The sequence below is a fragment of the Peromyscus eremicus genome, chromosome 8a (assembly GCF_949786415.1).
Source record: "Peromyscus eremicus chromosome 8a, PerEre_H2_v1, whole genome shotgun sequence".
Taxonomy (NCBI): Eukaryota; Metazoa; Chordata; class Mammalia; order Rodentia; family Cricetidae; genus Peromyscus; species Peromyscus eremicus.
Genome location: NC_081423.1, coordinates 8,077,764 through 8,105,364, shown reverse-complemented (window position 1 = coordinate 8,105,364; position 27,601 = coordinate 8,077,764). Strand labels below are relative to the sequence as shown.

General features: G+C 43.4%; 1 protein-coding gene across 10 annotated transcripts in view; it reads left to right on the top strand.

Annotated features, from left to right (window-relative positions):
• Rbfox1 (RNA binding fox-1 homolog 1) overlaps window positions 1-27,601 on the top strand; it is a 369,263-nt gene that overhangs the window by 8,680 nt on the left and 332,982 nt on the right. For 4 of the 10 annotated variants that reach the window (XM_059269140.1, XM_059269142.1, XM_059269134.1 and 1 more), the window contains exon 1: window positions 23,430-23,516. The exons of the other annotated variants lie outside the window; for them this stretch is intronic. In XM_059269140.1, coding sequence (XP_059125123.1) covers window positions 23,430-23,516 — 87 coding nt within the window. Of the gene's footprint in view, window positions 1-23,429; window positions 23,517-27,601 lie in introns of those variants that run through there. 10 annotated transcript variants of the gene reach the window in all.

Here is a 27,601-nt window from a genome sequence, read left to right as displayed (position 1 = left end):
GTTTGCAAAAAGCAGGTGTCTCCTGCCCTTGTGTATAAAGCAGAAATCAGGCTCCGAGGCTTAATCCCAACTCCATTATTCATGAGCTGATCTGACTGAATTGAGCAAGTCACTTAACTTGATTTGGACCTTAATTGCTTCTTCGGAAAAAATCGAGATGAGAATGGCCATTTTATATTGTTCTTGGTGAGATGAAGTGGGATACCACTCGGGCTTGAGATGCAGCAAATAGCCTGTGGATGCTCAAGATACTAAAAAAGTAGACTCTCAACGTAGATGCTAAAGAGATGGCTAAGTGTGTTAAGATAACACAGGGCCAGCTCCTGGAAACTGTCCACTTTTATTTGTCGCTTCTCCCAAATAGGAGTACTGATGTACCCTTGGCCTGCTGAGGTTACAGGCCCCAGGACTCTGTGGTCACTGGGGTCTCTCATCCATCCTGTCTGCTCAGTTCTCCACTCCCCTTCCTCCTCTGGGTCTTTCCTGCTGCTGCTGCTGGTGACTGTGATATGGCTGCATAGCTCAATTAATGCTCCATGGCAGGAAGAGGAAACGTAAAAATCATCTTGCTCTTGTCAGTAGCAAAGTTATTTACTTTCAAAGGCTGACAGAATCACACTGCAGGGGCTTCATTTATTTCTATTCAGAACATCGTTGTGTCCTGGCACTAGAGATTCAGGACATGCTGATGCAGAATCCAATAGGCTTCAACATGGTGAGTGGCCGCACACATGTGGCCAGTCCAGAGCAGTCTTGGTGCGGTTGGCGTGCCTGGGTCCCTGATACCAGAGCAAGCACCAGGATAGCTAAAGCACACAGGTCCAGTCTCAGTGTTGTGGGAAGGAGCAGAGCTCCTGCTGTCTGATCATTTGTTCCTTTTATTCTGGGAACATAAAAGCAAGGTGTAAGGGACTCCATCTGGGTCACTCCTGGAGTTTCTGGAAACACAAAAGCACCTCCTATGGATAGCTCTGTGCCCAGCTTCCCCATCCATCGCCTCTGCTTACATGGGCTGACAGGCTCACTCATCCAGATAATCTTCAGAAAGCTATGCATTTGTTTTTTTTCCTTTTTTGCTCCCCCCCCCCCCCCCCGCCCCTTCAGCTCTAAGGATTCCAAGGAGCTGCTGAAGCCGGAAGAGAATGAATGGAGTCTTTGCCTGCTGGTGCAATTTCAGTTCCCTCCACTAGGGGTCTCTGTGTCAAACTCAGGATTCCTCACCTCACACTTCCTTTTTCTTTCCTCTCCTTTATCTCCCCCCATCCCACCCCCTCTTCTCTTTTGGTTCAGTTTAGGAAAGAAAGCTCTTTTGATAAACAGGAAGAGATACCGTGAGTCCACTGAGGGGACCAGAGAATTTTGCTGTCCTCAGCACCATGATGACAACGACATAATTAAAATAGTGACATAATCAATAATGTTTATGGAGTCCTGGGTGGCAAGCACTTGACTCAGCAAATTTACATGGATTCTCTCTTTTAATCTTACACACAGGCCTCCAGGGAGTCAGTACATTCACTCCTTATTTCTTTATTTGTTTATCATTTTCTTTTGAGGCAGGGTCTTGCTGTATAATACAGCCTGGTCACCAACTCATGGCAATCCTCCTGCCTCAGCTTTTCTAGTACTGGGATTACAGTTGTGTAACAGCAAGCCCTGCTCGGGTTTCACTTACCCATCTATCTACCTTCCTTCCTTCCTTCTTTCTTTCACACAAAGAACAAGAGACTTAGGTGGGAGAGGTGATGTTTAAAGCCATGGGGGGTGTTTTCCAGACCCCACACTGAAAGACACTGCTATTCAGTGAGCACTTGACCTGTCCTGCCTCCCCTTGCTGTGGAGGCTCCTGGTAGAGCTTGATTTAAGAGGCCTGTGCCAGGGTGTCTGTCCATACAACAGCTCCACTGACCAGAGTGCTCCTTGGCTTGGCTTTAAACAGAAAAGCTCATTAGAAACGGGGGTGATCTGAGCATCTTTCCTCCTTGAAGCAGACCCTGAATTCACATTAGTTAGTTATGGAGAAGCTCTCAGCCCATAACCCAGGCTGACCTCGCACAGACTATGTGACATAACTTCAAACTCATGGGAGTCCTCCTGCCTCAGTCTTGTGAGTACTGGGATTACAGGCATGAGGCAGCTGATTTTATCTTACGTCATTAGGTTTATTGGTCTTTACATTAGGTCACTTAGTAGGCCTTAGGCTTGGGTTGCAGAGGGTTCAAAGAGAAAGTGTGGGGCTAGTAGGCAGTGCCCACAGACAGTGATAGAGTATGTTTCTGCAGAACCAATTCCAGCCCCCAGAGCCCCGCCTTGAACCAAAGCTCTTCAACTAACAGGGAATGCAGTCCCTGCCTGGCTCCGTCTGTATTAATGATTTATAAGCCACACCGCTGCTTTTGTTCACGAGCAGGGCCTTGTCCTGTTCATAAAGGCATTTCAGGGAGTAGGGTCCTGGCTGGCCATGTTGTTAGCTCGATGCTATGAAGGCTGCTTCATAAATCAAAAGAGCCTAGCACTTTACTGCCTCCGAGCTCTGAGATGGTGTGTATGTGTGTGTAGTGTGAGCACATGTGTACGTGTGCAAGTGTGTGTGAATCAGATGCACTTAAGGATTGCTTTACCTTTCCATAAAGAATGAATGAAGGAGGGGATGAGATTGGTCTTAGGTGCTTCGGGGGGAAAAGAGGTTGGCTTCCTGGCAGCTTCCTGGCCCCATTTGTTTCTCATTTGATGCTTCTGCTTTCCGGTGTTGCCCGTGAAAATGGGCTAACGCTACTTTATTAGCATAAAGAGATGCAAACCCCATTAGAATCCCCTTCCTTCTGCATCATCAGAACCTGCAGAGGAGACAGGAAGGGAGCTGACTGAAGGCTAAGGCCACTCATTCATTGCAAGCCAATACCAGCTTCCTGTGCTCTTTAAACAATGGCATTTGGGACATTTTTAAGAATTACTACAATTTTATTTCCTCACCAGAGAAGAGTTCTGCCTTGTTTTGAACACGAGTGGGAGAGTTTATTATGTGGGCCTAGAATGCTGGCTCAAGGAAACTTCCGTGAAGTGAGCGGCGGAGCCGTAGAGCGCTCGGATTTTAAGCCCAGAGGTTGTTTGTTTTGCTTTTAAGTGCCAAAAAGAGACGTTATGATCATGTGGTTTATTTGGAGTTGTGAATTCTGTCATGATACGTTCAGAGAGCAGCTCTATGGTTTAGTTTGTCTCTTGGTTTGTTTTCATTTTGGACTGCATTTTTAATTCTATTTTGTGTTTCAGTTTATATGTGCCTGTGTTTTTTTCCCCATGTAGAACCAAGAACTCAAAACCAAGGTAGGACTGAGTAGGAGCTGGAAGGCAGAAACAAGAATATTTAGGAAATTAAAATGATGCTTTGAGTGTGCTAGCCAAGAAGATGAGTTTGGCAGAGAAGAAATACTTCGTTTCAAAATGCTGTTACAGAAGGAGAAGAAAACAAGCATGTAAAGCTTTCAGGAACTAAGCATGAAAGCTGAGAAGCTCCCCACATTAAAAACAAATGTACACACTAATGCTGAGGCTCCACTCTGCCTCCCACTCAAAAAAGGGCGCGAATCTTCCTGATAAATATGAAAATTTGGGTGCTAACTGGTCCCTATCAACATTTATGCCTATGAAAAAATTACTGTTATTTTTTTCTTTTGAAACAATCTCACGTGCCAGTCAGCAGTCATGAAATTGAGACAGATTCATTCACTGAGAAAGACTGACTTTTACCACACCATCTTCCTGAAAAGTGGAGGGCAGGATGAATTGGATTAACGTAAGGAAAGAAAAGATTTTTGCCATGTTTCCTCAGGACCGGAAATATAATACAGCATTTCAGACTGAGAAAGCAGGTGCCCAGAAAGAGACGCCGATGGTCCTATTGTGCACTTCTGTGTGTCTGTGTTTGTCCTCTATTCTCTGAACCCGCCAGTGCCTCGTTGTCTTTAATTATGTCTACGAGGCACAAGACGGCAGTCAACATCTGCTCCTTTGTTTACTTGGCTAACATATAGCTTTGATGGCTTATTAAACAATCTATTTTTCAAACCCAAAACAGAAAAACCAGCCGAACCCATATTATGGCATTCTGTAAAGACCCATTATGCAATTAGCACTTGGGATTTGTGCAAAGCTGGTGATTCACCCAAATAAACATCCCTCTGTTCTGATAGCTTTTGATGGCATCGTGGAAAATATCAATTAAAAAAAAAAAAACCATAAAAACCAACCGCATTTCCTCTTTCTTCATCATGCCTACCAAGAAGATGATGTGTGGATGGGAGAAAACAGATTCTTCACTCCTTACAGCGTGTGTGTGTGTGTGTGTGTGTGTGTGTGTGTATGTGTGTGTGTGTGTGTTGTGAACTTTCTCAAATGATGGTGCCTTTTAATTCAAGCCAGCAATTACAATGGAATACATGACAAAGGTGCGCTGCTAAGGAAGACAGGCCTCTGAGAGTTTCTAGGGTGCTACTAGAGAGAAGACGGAAGGATTTTAACCCTTGGTGGCATGCTCTTAACACAACATGATCTAGTAATAAAAACTATCCAGACGGGTGCTGCAGAGCACGTGAGGTCCACAACAACTAAATCACTTCAGACGCAGCTGATCTGATGGCTCAGTGCGTAGAAGTGCTTGCTGCCAAGACGAACCACCTGAGTTCGATCCCCAGGCCCCACATGATGGAAAGAAGCAACCAACTGCTACAAATAATCCTTTGACCATCCCTTCCCCCTCCCCCCACCGCCACACACACACACACACACACACACACACACCACACACACACCACACACATACCACACACACCACACACACACACCACACACACCACACACACACACACACACCACACACACACCACACATACACCACACACACCACACACCACAGACACATATGAGACACACACACACACACACACACCACACGCACACACACACAACACACACAAAATATACAACACACACACACACCCCACACACACGTGACACACACACTACACACACACACACACACACACACACACACACACGACACACACACCACACGCACACACACACACAACACACACAAAACATACACAACACACACACCACACAGACACACGCACTACACACACACACATACACACACACCACACACACATACACACACACACACAACACATACACACACAGGCACAGGGGTGGGTGGAGAGGAGAGAGAGTAAAATAAATGTAAGAAAAAAAAACAAGCAAATAAATCACTTCAAACCTCAGCCTTTCATTTAAGTCAGAGGTCAGTAGCTTGCTCATTCATTCATTCATTCATTCATTCAAAATGTATTTATTTGGCCTCTTATCTGACTCAGAAATTAGGCGAGTCATGAAGGACACATGGGGAGGGAAAAAGCCTGTTGATTTCTTTTTCCCGTGGAGGTTATGATGACACCTGGGAGAGACAAAACCAACTGAGGAGGATAAAGAGGCAAGTGACTGACTGTCGTGTGGTCAAGGTGAGCTTAGACAGGACAGTAGTCCCCCTGGTGGAACCCGGGGTAGAATTCGGAGATGCCTCTGAGGAAGTGGCGTAGATGCTGAGATGGTAGAAGTAAAGGTTAGGGTGGAGCAGGACTTCCCTCTCAAACAAACCTCACATCGAGTGGCCGTCCCGTGCTTGTATGCTGTTAGCCCCTGTGGCGAGGGAGGCACAAGGGAGCCCAGAGTGGCCATCCAGTTGGAAAGGCTACTGTGAGAATTGGATTTATTCTAATAAGAACTCAAGGAGACACTGCACAGAGTTGGTGAGAGGTAACAAGCCGGAGGTGAGGGACACAGGCACCAGGTCTCCATTAGATGGAGGATATATTGGACCACAGCAGGGAACATTGCCAACAGCAATCCTGAGGTTCCTAGGATCTAGAAACTGACCTTGGAAGACTGGGGCAGCAGGAGCTGCATGGGACCTCACTGGCAGGCCCATATTAGTGTGTCTTGGGGCTGCAGTCTCTGTGAGTTGCTGAGGACCTAGACAGCTTCTTTGTACCTTGCTAGGTACTATCATCACCATCCACATGTACCCTAGTTTGCCAAATGCCAGATCTCTAACTGAGGAACCACCCTAATGAAATGTTCAGTGGAAGTGCCCCTACCCCACCCATACCTCTGTACAAGAGATGGTGGAATGATATGTCTTCAAACCATCATCAAGTGGCCTGGCTTTGGATCCTAAACATATCATGAATCTTATAGAATTATGACTTAGCTATTTGGGCATTGTAATGAACCATTCTAGAACTTAGTTTCCACATTTGGAAATAGAAGGAATTACAGGATAAAGACCTGTGACAAAAAGCACCCAGCACAATATCCCACTACTGGAAAAACTCTATAGATGTCTTCACTCTGCTCTTACTGTGGTAGTAAAGAAGGAAGTGTTGGTGAGAAACTTTAGTGCCTGTGATTCCACAGAAATGAAGGTCGTGGTGGTCATGAGGATGGAGAGAGACATAAAGATGCCGGCAATACAGTGGAGCTGAAGTTCCTGGTGATGGTGGAAACAGGGAACAGCAGGTGACAATGGACATGGGCATGGTGCTAGAGATGGTGATGGTGAGGTGGAGCTGAAGACTGTGGTGGTAATGACTGAAGAAATCAGTTTGTTGGAGAACATGCTGGTGGTACAGTGGAAATACAGGCCATCATCATCATGATGATGGTGGATGATGCAGAGGAAGTTGAGGATGGAGACTGTTGTTGAGAGGCTTGTGGTAAGGTTGAGATGATGGGGGTGGCTATGATGTCATAGCAGGTAATATTGGAGATGGAGGTAGTAGTGGACATATCAGTAGTAGGTGACATTAAGGTCATGGTGATAGTGGAATGATGTCTTGGTAAGTGGTGATGGAGACAGAAATTCGGGTTGAGATACATGTGATAGTAACGGTGGCCATGGCAGAGGGGCAGGTGTTGCTGTAGGCAACAGTAATGAATGGGTGATCACAGTGACACTTATAGGTGACACTCTTCCACTGTGTCATATTCTAAGTCCCTGGGCGCCATTTTCCCTTTAGCACATGTTTTTCTCATCTCTAAAACAGGAGCTGCAGTGCTCATGCTCAGTCACTGTGCAAATGAACTGATTCCAGGAACTGTGGTACTCATGCTCAGTCACTGTGTGAATAAACTGAGTTCATATTTGTAAAACAAATCGGAATACTTGGTGCTCTCCACAAATCCATGAACACAGTGTGTGTTGGTTAAACAAAGTGCTGGCCCATAGTACAGCCTCAAAGACAGAAAAGGTACCTCGTGGTGAGCAGGCAGGAAGGGCCACCTACCCCTTCCCTCCACCAGACCCACCTCCATCTCCTCAAGTGTTCTGTGTAGAACAGGTGTGTAGTGCTCCAGAACTCTGGCAGAGTACATCATGGAAAAAGCTCCGAGTCATTATAAAAATAACACAGAGGCTGCTCTGCAAGGCAGGCAGATGAGCACACTGCTAACCAACATGATAAAAAAGATCCAGCAAATGTTGGGTCCCAGGGGGAGGAGACAGACATATGGGGACCCACTATACTCAAAGCTGGACATCACTGCTGAGTTTTAAGTGGTTAAGGCAAGCCATTCGACTCAGGCTTTCTTTCTTCCTTCCTTCCTTCCTTTCTTTCTTTCTCTCTCTCTTTCTCTCTCTCTCTCTCTCTCTCTCTCTCTCTCTCTCTCTCTCTCTCTCTCTCTTTCTTTCTGTTTTTTTTTTCATCCTAATTTTAAATCCTTTAGTTCCTTTTTAGCCCTTTGTTCTATTTTGGTCCTAAAAGGCACATTTATCTTTGAGGCCAGCCATGGAGCCTCCAGGGAGGTAAGATCTGTATGGTAATCCAGAAACAAATGTCTGCCCTGGAATGTGTGAATCCCCACCTTCACCTCCAAGCCATTAGTTGAGGGAGATGAAAACAGGCACAGGAGGCATATTCTGGAATGCTGACATGTTGACTTCAGGCCTGTGATATCTGGGTATGCAGAACCATTGGTATCTATGCCAGCCTGTGCACTTCCCAGCATCTGTAGAAGGGATAGGCAACCCTCTATGCCAGGCATTATTTGAAAAGATATGGGCAGAGGGGCGTCTGTTTTCTCTCAGTGTTTATATGCCTGGGTACAAATAGAGTGGAGATTGTGCCATCTGTTTGACATAGCTCCAAAGCAGTGGCACTTCTCTGGAAGGATATTTTGGAATTCTTATTCACCGCCCACAGAGCCTTTCTGAGGATTTAGAGATTTGAGCGTGAGGCTGGTTTATTATGTGGACACCTGAGTGGGGAGAAAGCTCCTTAATGATTTTAAGGATTCCTTTTTCTAGCAGGTCTATCAAACATCATCAGTAGTGTAATGTCCCCAGAAGAAGGGAGAGAGGATTGAGAATCAGACAGTGTGGCCTTGATGGCTAGAGTTGCTATTCAGGCAGCCTTGAGTGGAAGCACTGGGATTCCAATGCTCTCATCTGTAGAATGGGGCCCCCGAGTACTGATGAGGTCATGGAATTGTTATAAAGATTGAGTCAAAGTCTTCTGGTGATGAGAGCTGTATCCCATGCATAATGAGTTCTATTTAAGGATTTGAGCCAGGTGTGTGGGTGATGCAGGTCTGGACCCCATGTGCCTGATCAGTTAGGGAAAGCAGAATGATTCTGAGTTCAGCACCAGCTTGGACTACATAGCAAAGCACCACCACAAAAGAAAAGCAAAGTTTGCACTTTAAAAATGATCAAGTGCTAGAAAGATGGCTCAGGATGTAAAGTGCTCACCATATCAGCTTGAGGACCAGAGTGAGATTCCTACAGCACACTTTAAAAAGCCAGGACCAGAATGAGATCCCTACAGCACACGTTAAAAAGCTAGGCATGGTAGTACAGGCTTGAAATCTTAGATCCAGGAGGGAGACACGCAGAACCCTGTGGCTTACTGGCCAGCAGCCTAGCCTGGTCAGGAGAATGCCGGGCTGCTGAGAGTCTGTCTCCAAAACGAGGCAGAGGGTGCCTAAGGAAGGATAGTCAAGATTGACCTCTGACCTTTACACACTCCACACATATGTACACACACCTAAACACACAACTGTATACATGTAGGTAAATGGTAGATAGATATGTATAGATAGATAGATAGAAAAAATAGTGTTGGGTGGGTAGGTAGATAGATAGATAGATAGATAGATAGATAGATAGATACATACATACATACATACATACATACATACATACATAGGTAGATAAGCAAAAGGCCTAACTTCCCTTTTTGCATATATAGGTATCTAGTATTTTCTAGCCATTTTTAGATTATTCTGGAATGTGTTAGTTGTAAGAACAGGAGCCCAAGTCAAATCAAAATAAGCAAAAATTAGGATTTGTTGATTCTTGAAAGATCACAGTGTGAATAGTCACTTACATGCCTGATATTCCACTCGGGTTGTGAACAGACATGGTCATGCTAAGGTCTAGGCTTTACGCACAGAGTTTTGATACTTTCAGATGGACTAGTACCCAGGCAGGGTTAAATGCATTGTTATATTATTTAGGGAATGCCCCACTTAGGAACCTTGTGAGAAGAATATGATCACCCTCAGTTTGTAAGAGAATTAACTGAGTTTCAGAGAAGCTAAGTACCTTGCCTAGGTCAACACAGACAGGAACCAGTAGAGCCTGAACTTGACATTGGCTCTAGTCTCAAAGTTCACAGGCAATATAGATATAATACATTGCTGTTAGGATAAGAAATTAAGGGTCTTTTTATTAGTAAATTAAAGATCTTAAGTGGGGAAAAGCACATATATATCTTCTTGTGGAGAGAGTTTGGAAACTTACCACTGACAAACTGTGTGACTTTGAGTGAGTTACATAACCTCTCTTTGCTCAGTGTCCCTATCAATTGTATGGGGTTAGTGATAGGATTTAGCTTATAGGGTTGCTATTAAGATTAAATGAGTTAATAAACAAGGAGGTTAGAAGGTGCCCGGCAAATAATAAATAGTTGTCTGTGGCTCGTTAAAAAACGATCTAAAAATAGATTGTAATGTAAGAGCCATAGAGGAAATGAGGTCACTCAGGGTGGTTCTGCTTGTGATGTCCCTAGTGTGTCCCAGAAGGACACTGCTAATCTGGGAAGTTGGAATCCCACCTGTCAGGGGCTCTTGCTTGCTCCCAGCTGCCTGGCCATGACACTGAGAAGAAAACGTTCAGCAGCACCAGTTCTTCAGCTAATCTTCAGTGTAGCCCAAGCCAGTAGTTCTGGGTGCCTGCCTCCTGTGCCCCATCCTGAGTCCATATTGCATGAGTTGTGAACACAAGCATGTGCCCCACCTCTTCCATTTCCCTCATGCAGCTGAGTGAGCGTCCTATGCCTGCCCACTTCTCTCTGTTTTGATAGTCCTGTTTTCCAGCCTGAAGCTGAAAGGGGCATTCTAGCAGAAGGAAGGCCTACACTGGTCCCTCTCCACAGTGCTTTGGTTTTGGTTTTGCCTCCTGTAGCTGTGATGAAACACCCTGACAAACACAACTTATGGGGGAAGGGTTTATTTAGCTCACAGTTCCAGCTTATTGTCCATTACTCTGGGGGCAATGAAGGCAGCAGGAACTTGAAGCATTTAGTCACATCTACAATCAAGAGCACAGAAAGAATGGATTCATGCATGCTTGTCCAGGAACCAAATCTAGGGAATGGAGCCACCTCTTTCAGACTGAGTCTTCCCTTATTAATTAATATAATCAAGACAGTTTCTCAGACATACTAACAGGTGAACCTGATCTAGGCAGTCCCTCCTTGAGACTCCCCTTCAAGGCAATTCTAGATTTATTAAGTTGACAATGAAAATTAACCATCACAGCTTTCTTGACACATTAAAATCCTACCTCTGCCAAGCTGTGAATGAGTTTTCTGAGTAGAAGGTTTGGGTCCTCAGAGGCAAAGGACCAGCGAGCACATCAGCCTGGTTTCACATAAGGATGGCCATCTGGCTTGTTCATGTGAACCTCGGTTCGAGAGTCTCATTTGAAACACACCCAGCCTTTCTAAAGCCATAATCCAAAAATCTCACATCAGTTCAGATGCCCACTATAGAGTCCACAGGTGAACCTCAGAGGGGACATCACACCCATGCAGTGAACAACATGGAATATTTCCCAAGTGATGTGCAATTTTTCTGGAATGAAGATGAAATTATCCAAGTGCTCCATGCATCTCAAATAAGAACTGAGAACCATTGCTTCAGCCCCAGGGAAGACGTTACTATGGGAAAAATAATCAATGACTGTCCAGTCCTGGGGATGAACATGAAGCTGCAACATCCTAGGGAGATCTGAAGCAGGACTATCTAAGCTTTTAGCTCCTCTGAGACATACAGGAAAAAAAAGTTTATGCCAACCTGCAAACTTTAAGTTTCAGGTACACTTACATATTTACCTCATTGAGAACCATGTGATTGAGTCACAAAACAGTCACAATTGCAAAAAAACAAACCTCACATTTTAAGTAGGTTCACAGTTTTGTGGGTGGTTGCATTCATAGCTAACCCTGGCTGTATGAGCCCACTGGCTGTAGGTTGGACAAGCATTGAAAGATGCCTTCCTTGGGTGTCATTCTGATCCTCTCTCCATCTCCTCCTTCCAGGATAGTGCTTTCCTGTTGTTCTATAGGATTAGCTTCTTTTTCAGGTGCAGTGGAGTCCCTCCTGTTAGACAGGTTATTTCCAGCTTCAGAAGAGTCAGCAAAATGGTAAAGGTCACCTTGTCTGCAAACCTAGAAGTCCTCTGCTCACTTTTGCTTTGGCATTCTGTTAACATGTAATTACTACCAGAGTCATTGAGATTGAATGAGAAGCTGAGGATTGAGAATGGACAGACCATTCAGGTTCAGTTTGGCTCAAGCCCATGCTTCTTACAATATGTTAATAGGCACCATATACCAAAAACGACTTTCATGGTTGTTGGCAATGAGGTGTGGTCTATCTATTCTAGTTCAGGGTCCAGCTCTGACATAAGGATGTTCATATGTCCTGCCACATCCCCTTTCATTGTCATGGTTTCCTTGAGAGAAATGCAATTAAAATGGAAGAATCTACTTCAGTGGAATGGGGAGAAAAAGATGAGCAGCAATGTGGGTAGGGTCTGGCAAAAAGCATTGAATACATGTTAGTGACTGAATTAGTGGTTATGGAGACTGAAAAGTTGGAGGATGAGACAACGAACTGAAAGAAAAATGTTAGCACCACACACATCATTAACTCTGACAGATGGTCAGGTAGTGAACAAAATTGGATAGGTGAGTTGATAGGTGAATGGATGGGTGGGTATATGAATAGCTGGATGGATGTGTGTGGGGATGGATGAGTAGATGCATGAGTGAGTAAGTGGATGAGTATGTGAGTGGTGGTGGATGAGATGATAGGTAGGTGAATGAGTAGGTGAGTGGGTGTAGAAAGAGAGACTGATGATAGATAAGCATGTCAATGGCTATGTCATAGGATTAGTGAACGGATGGGTGGATGGACAGATAGACAACTAGACTGCTGAATTGAGGGATGAATGGCATGTTGGTTTTTAGATCTGTTGAGAAAGTCTGTATTAAACAAGGTTAAACAGGTTTTTTTGTCTTATAAGACTTCTTAAATATTTTTGAATGCTATTAGTCATCTAGAATCTGAGAAAGAGAGGAGGAAGAAGGAAGGGGACCGAAAGAAGAGAGGGGAGAAAATGAATGGTAAATCTTCAAACGGACTTGCTTGACCGTCATCAGTCATGTGGACAGAGAGCATCCAATGAGTCTCTGCCATGCAGTGTGTCATTTTGGAGACTCCACACCAGCTCCACTTTCAGCGCAGAAAGGAGTGCACATCAAGCCTGGGTGGTTCAGCCCATTTATCAGCTGTATGGATGAGACAGAGAAGCTGCACTCCAGAGCTGGAGTGGAGAGCTATTTGGAGCATTCTCTATGCCCAGCTCCTACAGGCACTACAGAAGGTAGGGGATATGGGGAGGGCACCAAGGAACATGCAAGGAGCAGCTGATTATTCAATCTGTATTTGGAGAGTCCTCGGGGAGTATTTGTTTGCCTCAAGCAAGGTCAACTAATTCTCCAACCCAGTTGCCATTCATCCCCAGACAGGTCAGAGGTCAGTTCCTGAAGCATTGTTGAACTCAGCAGAGATGGTGCACAGGGCTGATATTCTTAGATTTGCTCATTCAGCCAGTCAGTCTGGCTTTCAGAGGAGAATCAGGTCAAGAAGCGCTTAATGAACCAAGAGAAGCTCAGTGTTATCTGCGCCGCTGGGGGCTCAGGCTTCTGACGATCATCAGCAGAGTCCTCGTGGACAGACCTACTGGAATGTTCTTTGTGCATCTTTCTAACCATTTGGGGTCAATGCTGCTGGAGAGAGTAGCAGAGAGTCCCAGATTCTTCGGGTTGCTCCCGTTTCGAAGGCACCATGTCAGAAACTGTTACATGAACTTAGTTTTGTCATAGTTTGGTTTAACAACTCTGTTATGCACAGAAGCCACATACATATCCTTTGATAATATGTGTATTTTAATTTTTCATCTGGGAGGTGGAAGGAAGTAGCGTGTGGAGTGGGAGGCATGAGTTTGAGCTTGTAAAGCACACTTTTTTTTAACCAGATTAGTAGTAGACAATGAGAATTTTGTGATTACTCATTTAGTGGGCCAAAGCAGTTGCTGCTCATTCTACTGTTTTTATGACAATGACCACCAGGCAGGTGACACTATGGCCAATTCTCCAGCTAAACACTTTGGAATATGGTTTTTGTTTAAACCGTAGACTAAGGCTCGGGAGTTGGTTCAATCAATAAAGTGCTTGATGTATAAGCAGAGGGACCTGAATTTGAATTCATAGAATCCACATAAGAAACTGCATTATGGTGCATATCTGTAATTCTGGGGATGATGAGAAGGGAGGCAGAGACAGGAGGATTTGTGGAGCTCACAACCCAGCTAGCCTGGCCTACATGATCAAATTCCAGGCCACTGAGAGATAGACTTTGGCTTAAACAAAAGGTGAAAGGTACCCATGTAAAAGCACTAAAGGTTCTCTTCTGATGACTACAACCCTACCATGCTTATCTGTACACACACACACACACACACACACACACACACACACAGACACCCTAAATCCTGTACCACTCCATAAGTTAGAATTACTAACCATATTCACATGGCATAGATACTCAATCTGCAGGACAGAGAATTTGAATAATGGGTACTATTGTGTGTCCCATGAGGTGACTAAGCATGATGAGTGCTAGGCAGTGAGATACTAAATATCAAGGCACCAAGAATAGTGCCTGTGTTGGGGATAGAGAGATGCTTCAACAGTCAAAAGTGTTCATTGCTCTTACAAAAGGACCTGAATTCAATTCATAGCACGCACAGTAGTCAGCTCACAACCTACTGTGTCTCCATTTCTAGGGGATCCTATTCCCTCTGGCCTTTGTGGGTATGCATATGTGGCATGCATATGGTAAAGATAATCTCATGTAGGTAGCAAATACATAAGTAAAATAAATTAGCTAATACTCATAATGAACTTGGCGTTGATGTGAGACCTTTCCATGGATAAATTCTCTTATGCATTTAAACTGAAAAGTATCCATAACAGGGGTCTTGGATTTGGTTTCCTTTCTCGGAAGTAATGCTTCTGCCTGGATTGGTCCTCCACTAAAGATGCTATTCCAATGGTGACAGTTGCAACCAAAGGAAGAGCTGGTTGGCGGGCTAGTGTATGCGGCCCATAGTCTGTGGAGGCTTTTTCTACAAAGAGCTTCCCTCCTTAGTACTCTCTGTGAAGGTTCTGTGACTCAGGTGTTGTGCTACCATCCCTCCTGGAGCCCATCTCCTCTTTTCTGGGAATTAACTTGCCAGTCTTTAAGTCATTGGCAGTCAAGAATGTAAACATTACATAACAAGTCGAGGAATTTGATTTTGAGGTCTATGCTATATACAGCTCTTCCAAACAGCCGTGCTATCTTCACTGGATGGAACTGGAACAGCATCTGGTGGTGAGTCACATTTATCTACCTTAGTTCCAGCTGTTCTCTGAACATGGTCCTTCTTGATGAGCTGGCAGGTAGAGATAGCTGCTCCTTGATAATCAACAGGGCACATAGCCATGGCAGAAAAGAAGCAGGAAACCCAAAGCATGGAAGAGAGGGAAGGACAAAATGAAGCTCCCCTGAAACTTGCAGCCATATATTTCCTGCCTTGGGACAAATTTACTAAGATGTTTTGGGATCTCAGTTCAAGCGCTTGTAAAGCTGGGAAACAGGGTCACTTTCTAAAAGCTCCAAAAACATGCCCAAACTTTTCACATTGTGACAAGATGTCATCTACAATGTCTGTGCTAAAAAAACTGTGTCATCCAGTTGAAAAAAGAAGTCACTGGGCTAGGAATGTGATTCAGTTGGCAAAGTGATTATTTAGCATACAAAAAGCTCTGGGTTCAATCTCAAGTGCCACATAAATGATGTGTGTGACCATATATGCCTATAATCCCAGCACTTGGAAAGTAGAGGCCGAAAGATCAGGGATTCAAGGTCATCCTCAGATACACAGTGATTTTGAGGCCAGCCTGTGTTACATGAGACCCTGTCTCAACAAAAAGAACAAAATCTTGGGGTTTTAAGAAAGTTTTTGATTTTGTGTTGGGCCACTTTCATAGTTATCCAGGGCCATAGGACAGACAGTCCTGCTTGCACTTAGCTGCTTGCTGAGAAACAGGCATATCTGTGCATGAGGGCATGTGAAGAGTAAGTAGATGAATGAATAGACTCATGGAGGCCTTGGTGTAGGGTGTTTCTGGGACACTGAGGACACAGGTCTCCCCTGAGGATCAGAGATGAGAAGATATCTTGCAGTGACAAGTTGCAGACATTCCAAAGAAGGAAATAAAATATAAGTTAGTGCTTTCGAACACATTCTACGTGCCAGGGACACCCACATACCACATGTCATTCCACTGCCTCAGCACACCTGTGGGAAGGTATAGGCACTCTGTGCTATTGCTGTGGAGATGAGAGTTCCAGACAGAGCACTACATCCTGGAATAGACAATGAGAAGGCTAACAGAACTAACATTTGGTGTCAGCCTCACAACTGTAAAACTCATGCTTTCTCTGATGAGCCATGATGTCCCCTGAGTCCCTTGAGATGATTTTGGAGCTACAGATAATGCTTCAGTTTCCTGGGAGAGAGCCTCCCTATTTTGCTTACACATGTTCACACAATTATTCTGCAAAGCATTATAGGAAATTTCATTTGTCAAATCACTATTGTATTTTTCTTTCCTCTCTCTCTCTCTCTCTCTCTCTCTCTCTCTCTCTCTCTCTCTCTCGATGGAATTTTCTATATCCCATCCTGACCAAGAATGACCTTAACTTGTGAACCTCCTGCCTCTACCTCTTGAGTGTTAGAATTACAGGTATGCACCACTCTAGCTAATATAGGTGGTACTAGGATCAAATGCAGGGCTTTGTAGATAGTAAGCAGGATCTCTAACCACTGAGCAATAATCTCTGCCCCTATCAAATCACTTGGCTCAACCCCCCCCCTTTTAAATCTGTCTTCTTGGTGGGATAATCACCTACCCTGTAGAGTTACAACGCAATGTGACAAGATTTGGAATTAAGTGTAACAATAAAATAATTCCAAAAGATAAGGTCAATAGATTCTGCATGTGGAGGTGGAGAAGGCTTTGCAGGCAATGTGGCCTTATAAGTAGGCCAGCAAAGTTGACTGTGAAGGAAGGAAAGGAAGAAGGCATGAAAAAGAGGGTATTTTTGTATAGTTAGCAAGTTTGAAAGGAAACTTGAATCAGGGGAGTGTTCAGTAAAAGCAATTAGTTGGTGCAGTTTTCACAAAAAGAAAAGAAAGAAAAAGAAAATAATTGTTTTCTTAGAAAGGACAGTGGGCCTTGGAAGTTGAACGTGGCCAGATACAAAAAAGAGTATCACTACCAGCTTTGAAGAATGCACAGGTCTTCTGTTGCCCAACTCTGCTTTGGAAGGGATGGTGTAATTCAGCCATCTATGGGAATCCATGTGGCAAGACACACATGCTCAGCCTCTAAAAGACAAGGAAAGCAGTTACAAGCAGCAGGATTGAATTTATTCAGCAGCAACACAGGGAAACCGCTGGTTTGTAGGGTTTGTTTAGGTGGTTAGCCCATGGCACCTGAGACTCAGCTTCTTTGGGAAAGCTGGCCAGAGGTGTTGGGAAGGATCCTGTAGCACATCCTCCCTTAGGGAAGACACTGCTCCTTCCAAGGTCTGAGTCATGGCTGGGTCGGTGAAATGGAGCCCATCATGCCTAAATCTCCTAGAATCTCATGAAGTGCATTTACACAAGTACTCCAATTTTAAATATTATCCCTTTTCACAGTGTCCAGGTGGCATCATAATTCCTTCTCTGGACTGGATTTAGTTGCTTGGGGATATCTACTGGTCACCACAATCTTTAGGATATGAATGGCCTGTCCTCCAGCTGACATTCTGCATTCTGTGCACTTCTCATATGTGGATGTTTGTAACTCAGATGGGGCTGTGGTAGCAGAATAATGCCCATGTTAATCCTTAAGATCTGGGAAAGGAGCTCCAGCATCTAACAGCTAGAGAATTGATTTAATCTGTGTGTATGGAGCAGGGAGGTTAGCAACTAACCATTCTGGAAGGTAGAGAGCAATGGACGTAGTTTCTAGGAGAAAGGGTAAGATTCAAGTATCACTTGATAGGCACAAGAAAACAAAATCTTTGCTAGACATTTCTGACACAGGAAGATCAGTAGCACTGGTCTCAAGAAGGCATGAGAAAAAGAAAAAATGATTCTAGAAGCAGAAAGGACCATAGAAGTCTTTAGATAGGCCTGACTTCTCTAGTAAAATGTATAGCAGGAGTCAGCAAACACTGGGTACCAGCCAGTCAGCACCAGTTTTTATTTTTGTATTTTATCACTCATTTCCATTCATCTAAGAATGCTCCTTCTACTTGAAAACTTTTTTCTCTTCTCTTCTTTTCTTAAGATACTCTCTCTGTGGAGCCCTGGCTGTCCTGGAACCTGCTTTGTAGACCAGGCTGCCTTCAAACTCAAAGATCCACCTTCCTCTGCCTCCTGAGTGCTGAGATTAAAGGTGTGCTCCACCATACCTAGCCTTCCTTCCTTTCCTTTTTTTGTGACAGGATCTCTCTCTCTTTCCTTCTCTCAACCTCCCCCTCTCACCCCCTCTTGCTGAAACTGACCTTGAAATTACAGTCCTCTTGAATCAGTATCCCAGTTTCTGAAGTTTTAGGTGGGCACCACCATGCCCACCATGCCTGGCCCATTTTACATTTTTAAGTGGTTGAAAGGATTTAAGGGAGAAAAATATTCCATGCACCGTGAAAACCTCAGGATATATAAGTTTCAATGCCTATTAATAAAATTGTATTGAAACTAGACCACAGTCATTCATGTACACTTATCAGCGGATGCCTTTCTGTGCTACAATAGCAAGGTATTGAATGGTTGCAACTGAGAGAATAAGGTATACCACACCAAAAACATGTGTTACCTATTTTTTATAGTTAATATTTAGGGAGGCCCAGGACAGTCAACACTATGTAGACCTTCATGTTGAGTGTAAGTCATTTGGGGCAATTGGCTATGCTTTCAGCCACTATTGGTACCACCTCTTCCTGTATCTTATTATTTCATTGCCTGTTTTTATGACTATGTTTCCAAAATATATCATGAGCTTAATATTGTATGTTGGATATATAACCACATACCATGAGGTGTCTATACCAGCCCCTGGAGAGAGTTGAGCTGTACAAAATGTAGCATGAACCAAGAAGAAAAGAAAATCATAGTTTATTCATATAAGGTGTGTTCTACTTGGGAAAATAAAGTAGTTGTTAGCAAAAAGAACTTTATTTTATTCACTTAATGGTGGTCATTCATCCACATTCTTTGTTATTAGTGTTGGTCTTAGAATATGTAGGGACTATGATCATACAAGATAGTAATATATAAATGAAAAGTTAGAATCAGAGATGATGGGAGTCGCTGTGGTCAGGACTAGGGTGATCAGGATAGACAAGAATCTACATGTACAGCCCACAAAGGGTGGCAGGTGGATAGTATTGAACTCTCATTTGATGCTAATTTTCCTGGCAGGGAAACTAAAAGGAATTCCCAACCCCCCCAAAAATTAGCCTTTTGTTTTAGATAGGACAAAGACGATACTAAATAGAGACAGTAAACATTTTAGATCACTGTTTCTTTAATAAAAAAGTCAAAAGAAAATATCTTATGTATGATCTATAAGTCACGCTGGCCCCTATATGACACATTCCCATTTCAGCTTAACTTGAACCAGCAGGTTCTTCAATAAAATTGTGTGTATACACATGGATAATCCATATGATGATTCACTACATGATTTTATTTTATTATGTGGGGGTTTGCCTGTATATATGGGTATTGTGCATGTTTGGTACTCATGGAGGCAGAAGAGGGCATCAGATCCCCTTTAACTGAAATTAAGGATCATTGTGAGCCACTATGCAGGTGCAGAGAATCTAATCTGGGTCTTCCTTAGGAATAAGTGTTCTGAACTGCTGAGCCATCTCTCCAGCCCCAATTTTGCTAATCTGTTACATTTATATGACTCTAGGAGGCAAATGAAGTTGTTCAAGATTGTACAACTAGAAAAGAATACCCCAGTCACCATGATTCAACTTCATCAAATCCCATAGAAACTAGTATACCATCTTCAACTCCCATTTTGGGCATTTCTCAACATCTTTCTTTCATCTCTGAGAACAGGGTGCCATCTTCCTTTAATATTGTTATATTCATGTGTCACTGCTAGAAGACAAACACCCCCACACATTTGCCTTTAGACTCTCCTACACCTGTGAAATCAAGATGTAACTATGCTAGTTTCTGCCCTAAATGACTAGATTGTGTGTCCGTCCCGTCTCCCACTGCCACAGCCTTTGCACTTTCTAGTACCAAAGAGCCCAAAGTCAAAGTGCCTGGGACCTTCCCTCAGCACCAAGAAGTGCCTCTAGTCCATGATTGCCAAAGGGAAGTCAACTCCAAAACATACCCATCTCCTGGTGATGTGTCTGTCCTTGCTGGTAACTTCCCAGAAATGTGCTTTTGAAAGTCATGGTCAGAAGCTAAAGTTAGAAACGGTATCAGGCAGTGGTATAAGATGGGTCAGTGTGCAGCTGTTGGAGGAGCTTTCAGGATTGCCCAACATAGCCACTCCAACACATGAGAATCAATTACAGAGAAACCTTGTCAAGATGGCCAAAAATCCAGCCTTAAATAATTGAATTCTCTGCCAAACCCTGTCTGCTGTCGTTATCTAGAAATGTAATTATGTAGCTAAATCAAGCAACTAAAATTAGTGTAGTGTAAAAACACCTTGGCTATCTAAAAGTGGAGGCATTGGCATTGGGCTTAGAGAAAGCCGATGGTTGAATATGTGGTCATCGTTTTGACAAAATCTATATTGTGCATCCTGTTTAGAGAGAGAGAAGTGGTTTGTGGCAAGGGGGTGTCTGATTCAAAGGTGACTTTGTGTGTGTGTGTGTGTGTGTGTGTGTGTGTGTGTGTGTGTGTGTGTGTGGTAACTTCTTATATCCCTTCCTTTCCTGTTTTTGAGACAGTGTCTCTCACTGCTTATGGATCTCACAGATTCATCAAGACTAGTTAGCCACAAGCCCCAGGGATCCTTCAGCCTGTGGCTCCTGAGTGCTAACACTACAGGCTTGCCCTATCATGCTTTTTACAGCTCTTGGTGTCTGAACCTAGATCTTCATGCTTACTCAGCAAACACTTCACCATTGAGCTATCGGCCAAGCCCTATGGAGGTGATCCTTAAGAGTCTTCAGACTTTACTTCATCAAAGCTTCATATTACTACTTTCAAAGTTATGGAGTACTAAATATGGCCACATACTTTTCTGGTATGAAAAGTGGAAAAATGACAGTTTATCATCTGAGCCTTCAGGTCTGAAGTCAAAGATGGGTCAATACCAACTGTGAAGGGAAAAGCAGAAACCATGGCAACTAGCTACCTCTATTGCACACTGCAAGAGGTCGACAACACTTCATGTCACTGTTACGTGCCCAAATGGAACAGGAGCCTAGGAGTTAAATGAAGTTGTTCAAGACTGTATAGCTAGGAAAAGAATACCCCAGTCACCATGATTCAACTTCATCAAATCCCATAGGAACTAGTATACCATCTTCAACTCCCATTTTGGGCATTTCTCAACATCTTTCTTTCATCTCTGAGAACAGGGTGCCATCTTTCTTTAATATTGTTATATTCATGTGTCACTGCTAGAAGACAAACGTACAAGCCATGTGAAATCCCGTACAGATGAAACACAGCACTAGCAAGTCTGTACCTGATCTGTGGCCCCAGGGTGGCTCTGACTGCTACCCAACACATTTCTAGGCCACACATCCCAGTACAATGTCACCTCATCTAGTGCCTGTGCAGAAGGTTGTAAGACAAATTGCTAAATGGTCTTACTGATAAAAACCCAGAGCCAGATATTGGCGTAAAAACTGAGAGATCAGAGAAACAGAAAGAAGCCAGCCATATTCTTACCATTTGGAAATCCTCAGCCAAAGAGACCTACTTCCTGTATATCCATGCCTATATGCTTCTCTGTTCTGCACCTCACTTCCTCTCTCCACCCAGCTACATCACTTCCTGTCTGTCTGTACAGACCTCCAGACCCCTATGGTTAGTGTTGGGACTAAAGGTGTGTCACCATGCCTGCCTCTGTTCCCCAGTGTGGCCTTGAACTCACAGAGATCCAGATGGATCTCTGCCTCCCAAATGCTAAGATTAAAGGCATGTGCTACCATTGCCTGACTTCTATGTTTAATATAGTGGCTGGCTTTTTCCTCTGATCCTCAGATAAGCTTTATTAGGGTGCACAATATATTAGTGGACACACTACAGCAGGTGTTTCAAATTCAACACTGCCTCCTACTGGCTGCAAAGCAGCTGCATAGGGCAAGCCTGGATTCTGTTTAATTACCACTTTGTTTCCTGGGTCTGGGATTAGGCCCTGCTTCAGAGATGTGGAAGAATGATATGCCATACCCAACAAAACTAATTTACTCAGATTTCAGCTACTATTATTTTGTTACTTACAAATTGTCCCTTCAAACTGAAATCTGTAGCTGGTGAAGAAGGGAGGAAAAACAAGTTGAATGTTTTCTTAGATCATCATCATCATCATCATCATCACCATCAATATTGTGAGAAAATCTCATGTATCCCAGGGTGGCCTTGAACTTGCTATACAGCTGAGCTCCTGATTTTCTTATATCTACCTTCTTAATTCTAGAACTATAAATGTTTTTGCTACTGTGCTCTGATTGTTCTTAAGTAATTTTGATCAGCTGCCCATGTGAGCCTGATAGATTTGAATGGGTATTTTTGTTTATTTGTTTTAGTTTGAATTTTTGTTTTCTGTTTGTTTTTGTTTCATATCTTTGCATGTTGTGTGTGTGGGGGGGTGTTATAGGTATGCAAATGTATGTGGAGTGGCCAGAGGATGACCTTCAGATATCTCCCTTTATTGCTTTCTACTTATCTCTTCAGAGAGGATTTCTCACTAAACCACTGAACCTGGAGATTTCTGGTTGGCTATCTTGGCTAGCCAACTGAGACCTAGGATCCTCCTGTCTCCATTTTCCCAGTGCTGGAAATACAGATGTGTGTCACATTTCCCGGCTTCTCACATGGGCACTGGAGATCCAAATTTGTGGCCTCATGCTTGTATGGCAATACATAAGTTTACATGACAATCAGTTGCAACTTAGAACTTAAATCTAGGGCTGAGGTAATTGTTTAAGTGGGCAAAGATTTAAGCTCTCTAAATTGCAACTGATTGTCACGTAAGCTTATATATTCCTGTTCCTATTCTCTCTAAAAATCTCACGTACACCCAGCCCCTTGCAGTTTGGCCCAGTTCCTCAGGACAAAGGACTCCTATCCTCGCCCAATTCCCTGTCACTCCATCTCCCTCTGTCTGAGAACTAAATTAATGGAGAGTATTTGGTTAGTCATGTTGGGCGAGCTGTTCCCAAAATAGCTCCTTCCATTTTGGTAGCTCCGACCCTGCAGCTGCCGCGTCCCTTCCTTGTCTGGGAAGAAAACTTTCGCATTAAGAGTTGCTGATGCGGATTTTCTTTCCTTTCCCTTCTCCGCCGCCTGTGGATGAGCACTTGGCTCCTGACAGAAGCGATTTGGCTCTCGGCTTTGTAGTTGAGAAGAAGTTGGGTCTATAGATTTTTCCCCCCTCTAACTCTCTATTGATGTGTTCAGCCTTGGAGGGAATAAAGCCTCCATTTAAAGCATGTTGGCGTCGCAAGGAGTCCTTCTGCATTCTTATGGAGTGCCCATGATTGTGCCTGCTGCCCCCTACTTCCCAGGACTGATGCAGGTAATTCATGGCTTTCGCCAGCAAGCAACTTAACTCCAGAATGCTCCGAGTAATAATTGGAATTTTTATGGTTGAGAAAGCAAACACTTTTAATACAGGAAGGGGGAAAAAAGCCCTCATGTAGTCAGAGGGAAGACAGTAGGAAATCAAAAAGATGGATCACCTTAATCTGGCTATTGACATCTCTCATGGATGAATAAATGGTGTAGTTGAGCTGTATTTGCTTGTATTGATCTAGGTGCTGTTTAACATTCATGCCTCTGCTTCGGGAGGTTGACCAGGGGGCAAAAGATTTGCTCTCTTCCCCAGCTTTCTGAGGGACTCTGTCTCCCAGAACAGATCATGAGGCACAGTAACTTATCATGAGATGGCTTGCTTAAAGGCTTTAACCTGGGAAAAAGAAGGGCAGGAAATACAGAGTACAGCTGAGGCCACCCCACAAAGTTGTCTGTTGGCAGAGAAGGCTGCCATCCCCCTCTGAATCTGAGAGGTGACCATGAGCAAGAAGGAACACTGAGAATGATTTCTTTAGGAAGGTCAGAGGCGATTCTGGGAATCCCAGACCAACTGTTTGTATTCTCAGTAGCAAGAGAGGTTGAGAGGCCCATTGTTTTGACTTCTAAGGCTATTATTCTATGTGCAGAGAGCTTCACGTGCTAGCAAGAAATAAGGACCTGTTTCTTTGCCTTATTGTACCTCTGTGCTGTAACTCAAAACCACCGCTTCTGGGTGTATGCCTGCAATTCTCTGGAAAGCCAATATTCACTCATGATAGAAGTGGGTCATTGTAGGAAGCAAGTGGCTATTTGTTACTGTTTTTGAGAATAACCTGCCCTTGGTAATAAATTCTAAATCTCTTTTCTGTGGGAAAGGAAAATTAAATATATGCAGTACAACATTTCGGCTTTCCTCTGTGGCCCCACCCCCAGCGCTTCATGTTTGAGAGTCCTACAAAATTATGATTCATTAATTACAATTTCTGAGGGGGATCCTGAACAAATACTCTTCTCTTTCTGTGAATGCGACTGTTACTTTTATTAACTGTCAGAACCTGGGTGGTGGAATCTATTTGGCACTCAGTCCAGACAGCACCGGAACTGCCAATTCCCCTGCATGTATGGTATATCACTAAGCTTCTATGTTGTAGGTGAACAGGTCAGGTGGAGAATGTTCCTAACAACAAGAAAAAGACTTTTCATTTGTGGCTGGATGGCATATGAAACTTAAGACTTGACGGTAAAGCAGAGGAAAGTCCTTTTTACTTCTGTTGGAAATTGGGGGTGAAGGTCAAAGGCTGGAGTTTGGTCAACACCTTTGCTCCCCCATCCAATAAATAATTACAAGCAAATCACTCATTTCACTCTGTGCTGATTGATGCTGAAATTGCTTTTGAAAGTTCTCATAAGTTCCTGTTATAGATTAAGTGCTGGTGCAGGAGAATAACGGCACCCACAGAAATGGGTGAATGTAATCAGGTTTAATGGACTCGAGAGCTTGTTGGGAATTAAATAACTATTGATTTGCTGGGATGTTTCTGTCATTACAAAATGCCACTCTGAACGTATTACCCCAATGATAGATGAGAAGATGCCAGAGCCAACTGAGAAGATGGGAAGGCCCTATTTCTTCCTCTTTGGGAGAGTGTTCAAAAAACATAACTAGTGAGTTTGGGATAGAACAAGTTATTTTATTTGCAAATGTTGACCAGATCCATTCTTGTTTGTTTCCCAAAATGAAACTTCTGCACTAGTGACCTAGCAGTCACTCTGAGTGGTTTAGGAGGAGCCTCTGATGTGCTCCTGGGATCCACTTTGTCCTCTCACACTCCTGCACATAGAACACACTGAAAGGCTGTGCACATGAAGGTGTTAGCCCTGCTGCTGGTTTGTGAGGGCAGCACCACCATTTAGCTCAACGAAACTGAAACCCCTCCCATTGCAGTTATGTTTACAAGGGAAGGATGAGGTAGGATACAAGGGGGTAGAAAGTTCTAGCACCCACTTACCTTTTAGCTTATGTTTGTCCTGTCAGTCCCTTGGCACTTGGCCTTGGGGTGTTTCATCCCAAGTCAAGAATAAAGGCCCAGCCGGGCGGTGGTGGAGCACGCCTTTAATTCCAGCACTCGGGAGGCAGAGCCAGGCGGATCTCTGTGAGTTCGAGGCCAGCCTGGGCTACCAAGTGAGTTCCAGGAAAGGCGCAAAGCTACACAGAGAAACCCTGTCTCGAAAAACCAAAAAAAAAAAAAAAAGAATAAAGGCCCTTCCACAGGGAATTTAGGTTTCTTCAGCAACTTACTGATGCCAGCAAGACAACAAAACGATGAGGAGTGTGTATCCATCCTTGCTAGGATCACCCTGTACCTGGAGATTTGGGAACAGCATCAATGGCTATGTAGAAGGGCCACTGCTTGGCTGACTGAGATACACAGTCTTTCCAAACTCCACAGCCAACAACAGTTCTGTGGCCAAAGATATTCCTTTTTGTATTGTTCTCTGTGTTGCTTTTGAAATTCTGAGTAGCATGGGCCATTTTTGTTCAGGGATTTTATTAAAGAAAAGGTAATTCAGGTTTTAAGAGAGTACCTGACTCATGCTGCAGGTAGTGTATGTGGGGGCGTTGTCACCATTCTAACACGGTCACTCTGATGGGCTCTTCTTTAAAGTCAGTCCCAGGTTAACATGGACCCTACCTTTCATTCCTCAGTAAAGCCAGTGTCTATCATATTGTTTTCCCTGAACCCATTATTTTATGTCTAAACTTACTGAGTATACAGACAAATAAGACAGAGTTTTTTATTTTGTTATTTTGTTTTGTTTTTTCATCTAGCTACATAGATAATTGTGGAATGGTTATAGTAATTTTTGCTAAACCTGGTTGAATTATTCCATGGGTGATAAAAAGTCAAAAGAATGCAGTAAAAAGAAGTAATGCCAAGTACACTTCATAGATTATGACGCTTCATAGACTATGGTGCTTCATAGACTGTGGCGCTTCATAGGCTATGGCACTTCATGGGCTATGGCGCTTCATGGGCTATGGCGCTTCATAGACTATGGCTCTTCATAGACTATGGTTCACCCTTACTATAGAACCTAATCTTGGTGTGCTTGGATGAAGAACCAAGGCATTTTCCTTGAGACCTCTTTCTTTTGTTCTCCATTCCCAATGCCATCTTGATTCACCACTGGGTTGACTGACCTGCTGTCATAGAAAAGTCAAGTCCATTGTCAAAGTCATTCTTGAGCCTAGACCCTGCCAGCAGGATTTGCTTAAGTCATTGGCCATGCTCACACAATGCCACATCATCAGATGAGGACCTGGTTTCCCAAATCCTTTGTATGGTTGCTCACTGTTTGAGTTTCAGCTTTGTGCAGCAAACACAGGTCTGTTGCCCTGATGTACATACATGCCTGCCATATGGCTAAAGCTTACACAGAGTGACTCTTTTGAGTTCCTTTCTGGTCTCAAAGATGATGGCTTCTAAAATGACATCATTTGAGGGAAAATGGATAGAATTGGAGATTAGAAACAAAATATGGCAGAATCAGAAAGATAGAAATGTTTTTTTTTTCATTGTGGCTCCTAGATTATGTGTATATGTGTTATATATATATATATATGTATACATATATGCATAAAATCATATATAAATACATGTACTCATATGCATATGGCATGAAACTACTGAGAAAAAGGAATAGTACTAACAGGAGGGGAAGGGAGGGAAGAGACCAGTGGATAGATTTAATCAAAATACGTCACATACTTGAATGGAAATGCTTGAAACCCATCAGTGTATAGGATGATTATATGCCAACACACAATAGCACACAATATTGGTTATCTGTTAGTGCAGAAAAACACTAATACAGTCTTTAAAGAAAATATGATACCATGGGACCTAAGGTTTTCTTTCTTGGTTTTTTTGTCTTGTTAATAAAAGAATTTAAAAATGGACTCTGAAGGCATCTCCAGGACAGTGTTTGAAAGAGTTTGAAAGAAAACCAACAGGGCAGGTAAAGCTGTGAGCCAGGGCAGCTGCTAGTTGGAGAGAGATGGAAAAGAGGAAGAGAGAAAACTGCCCT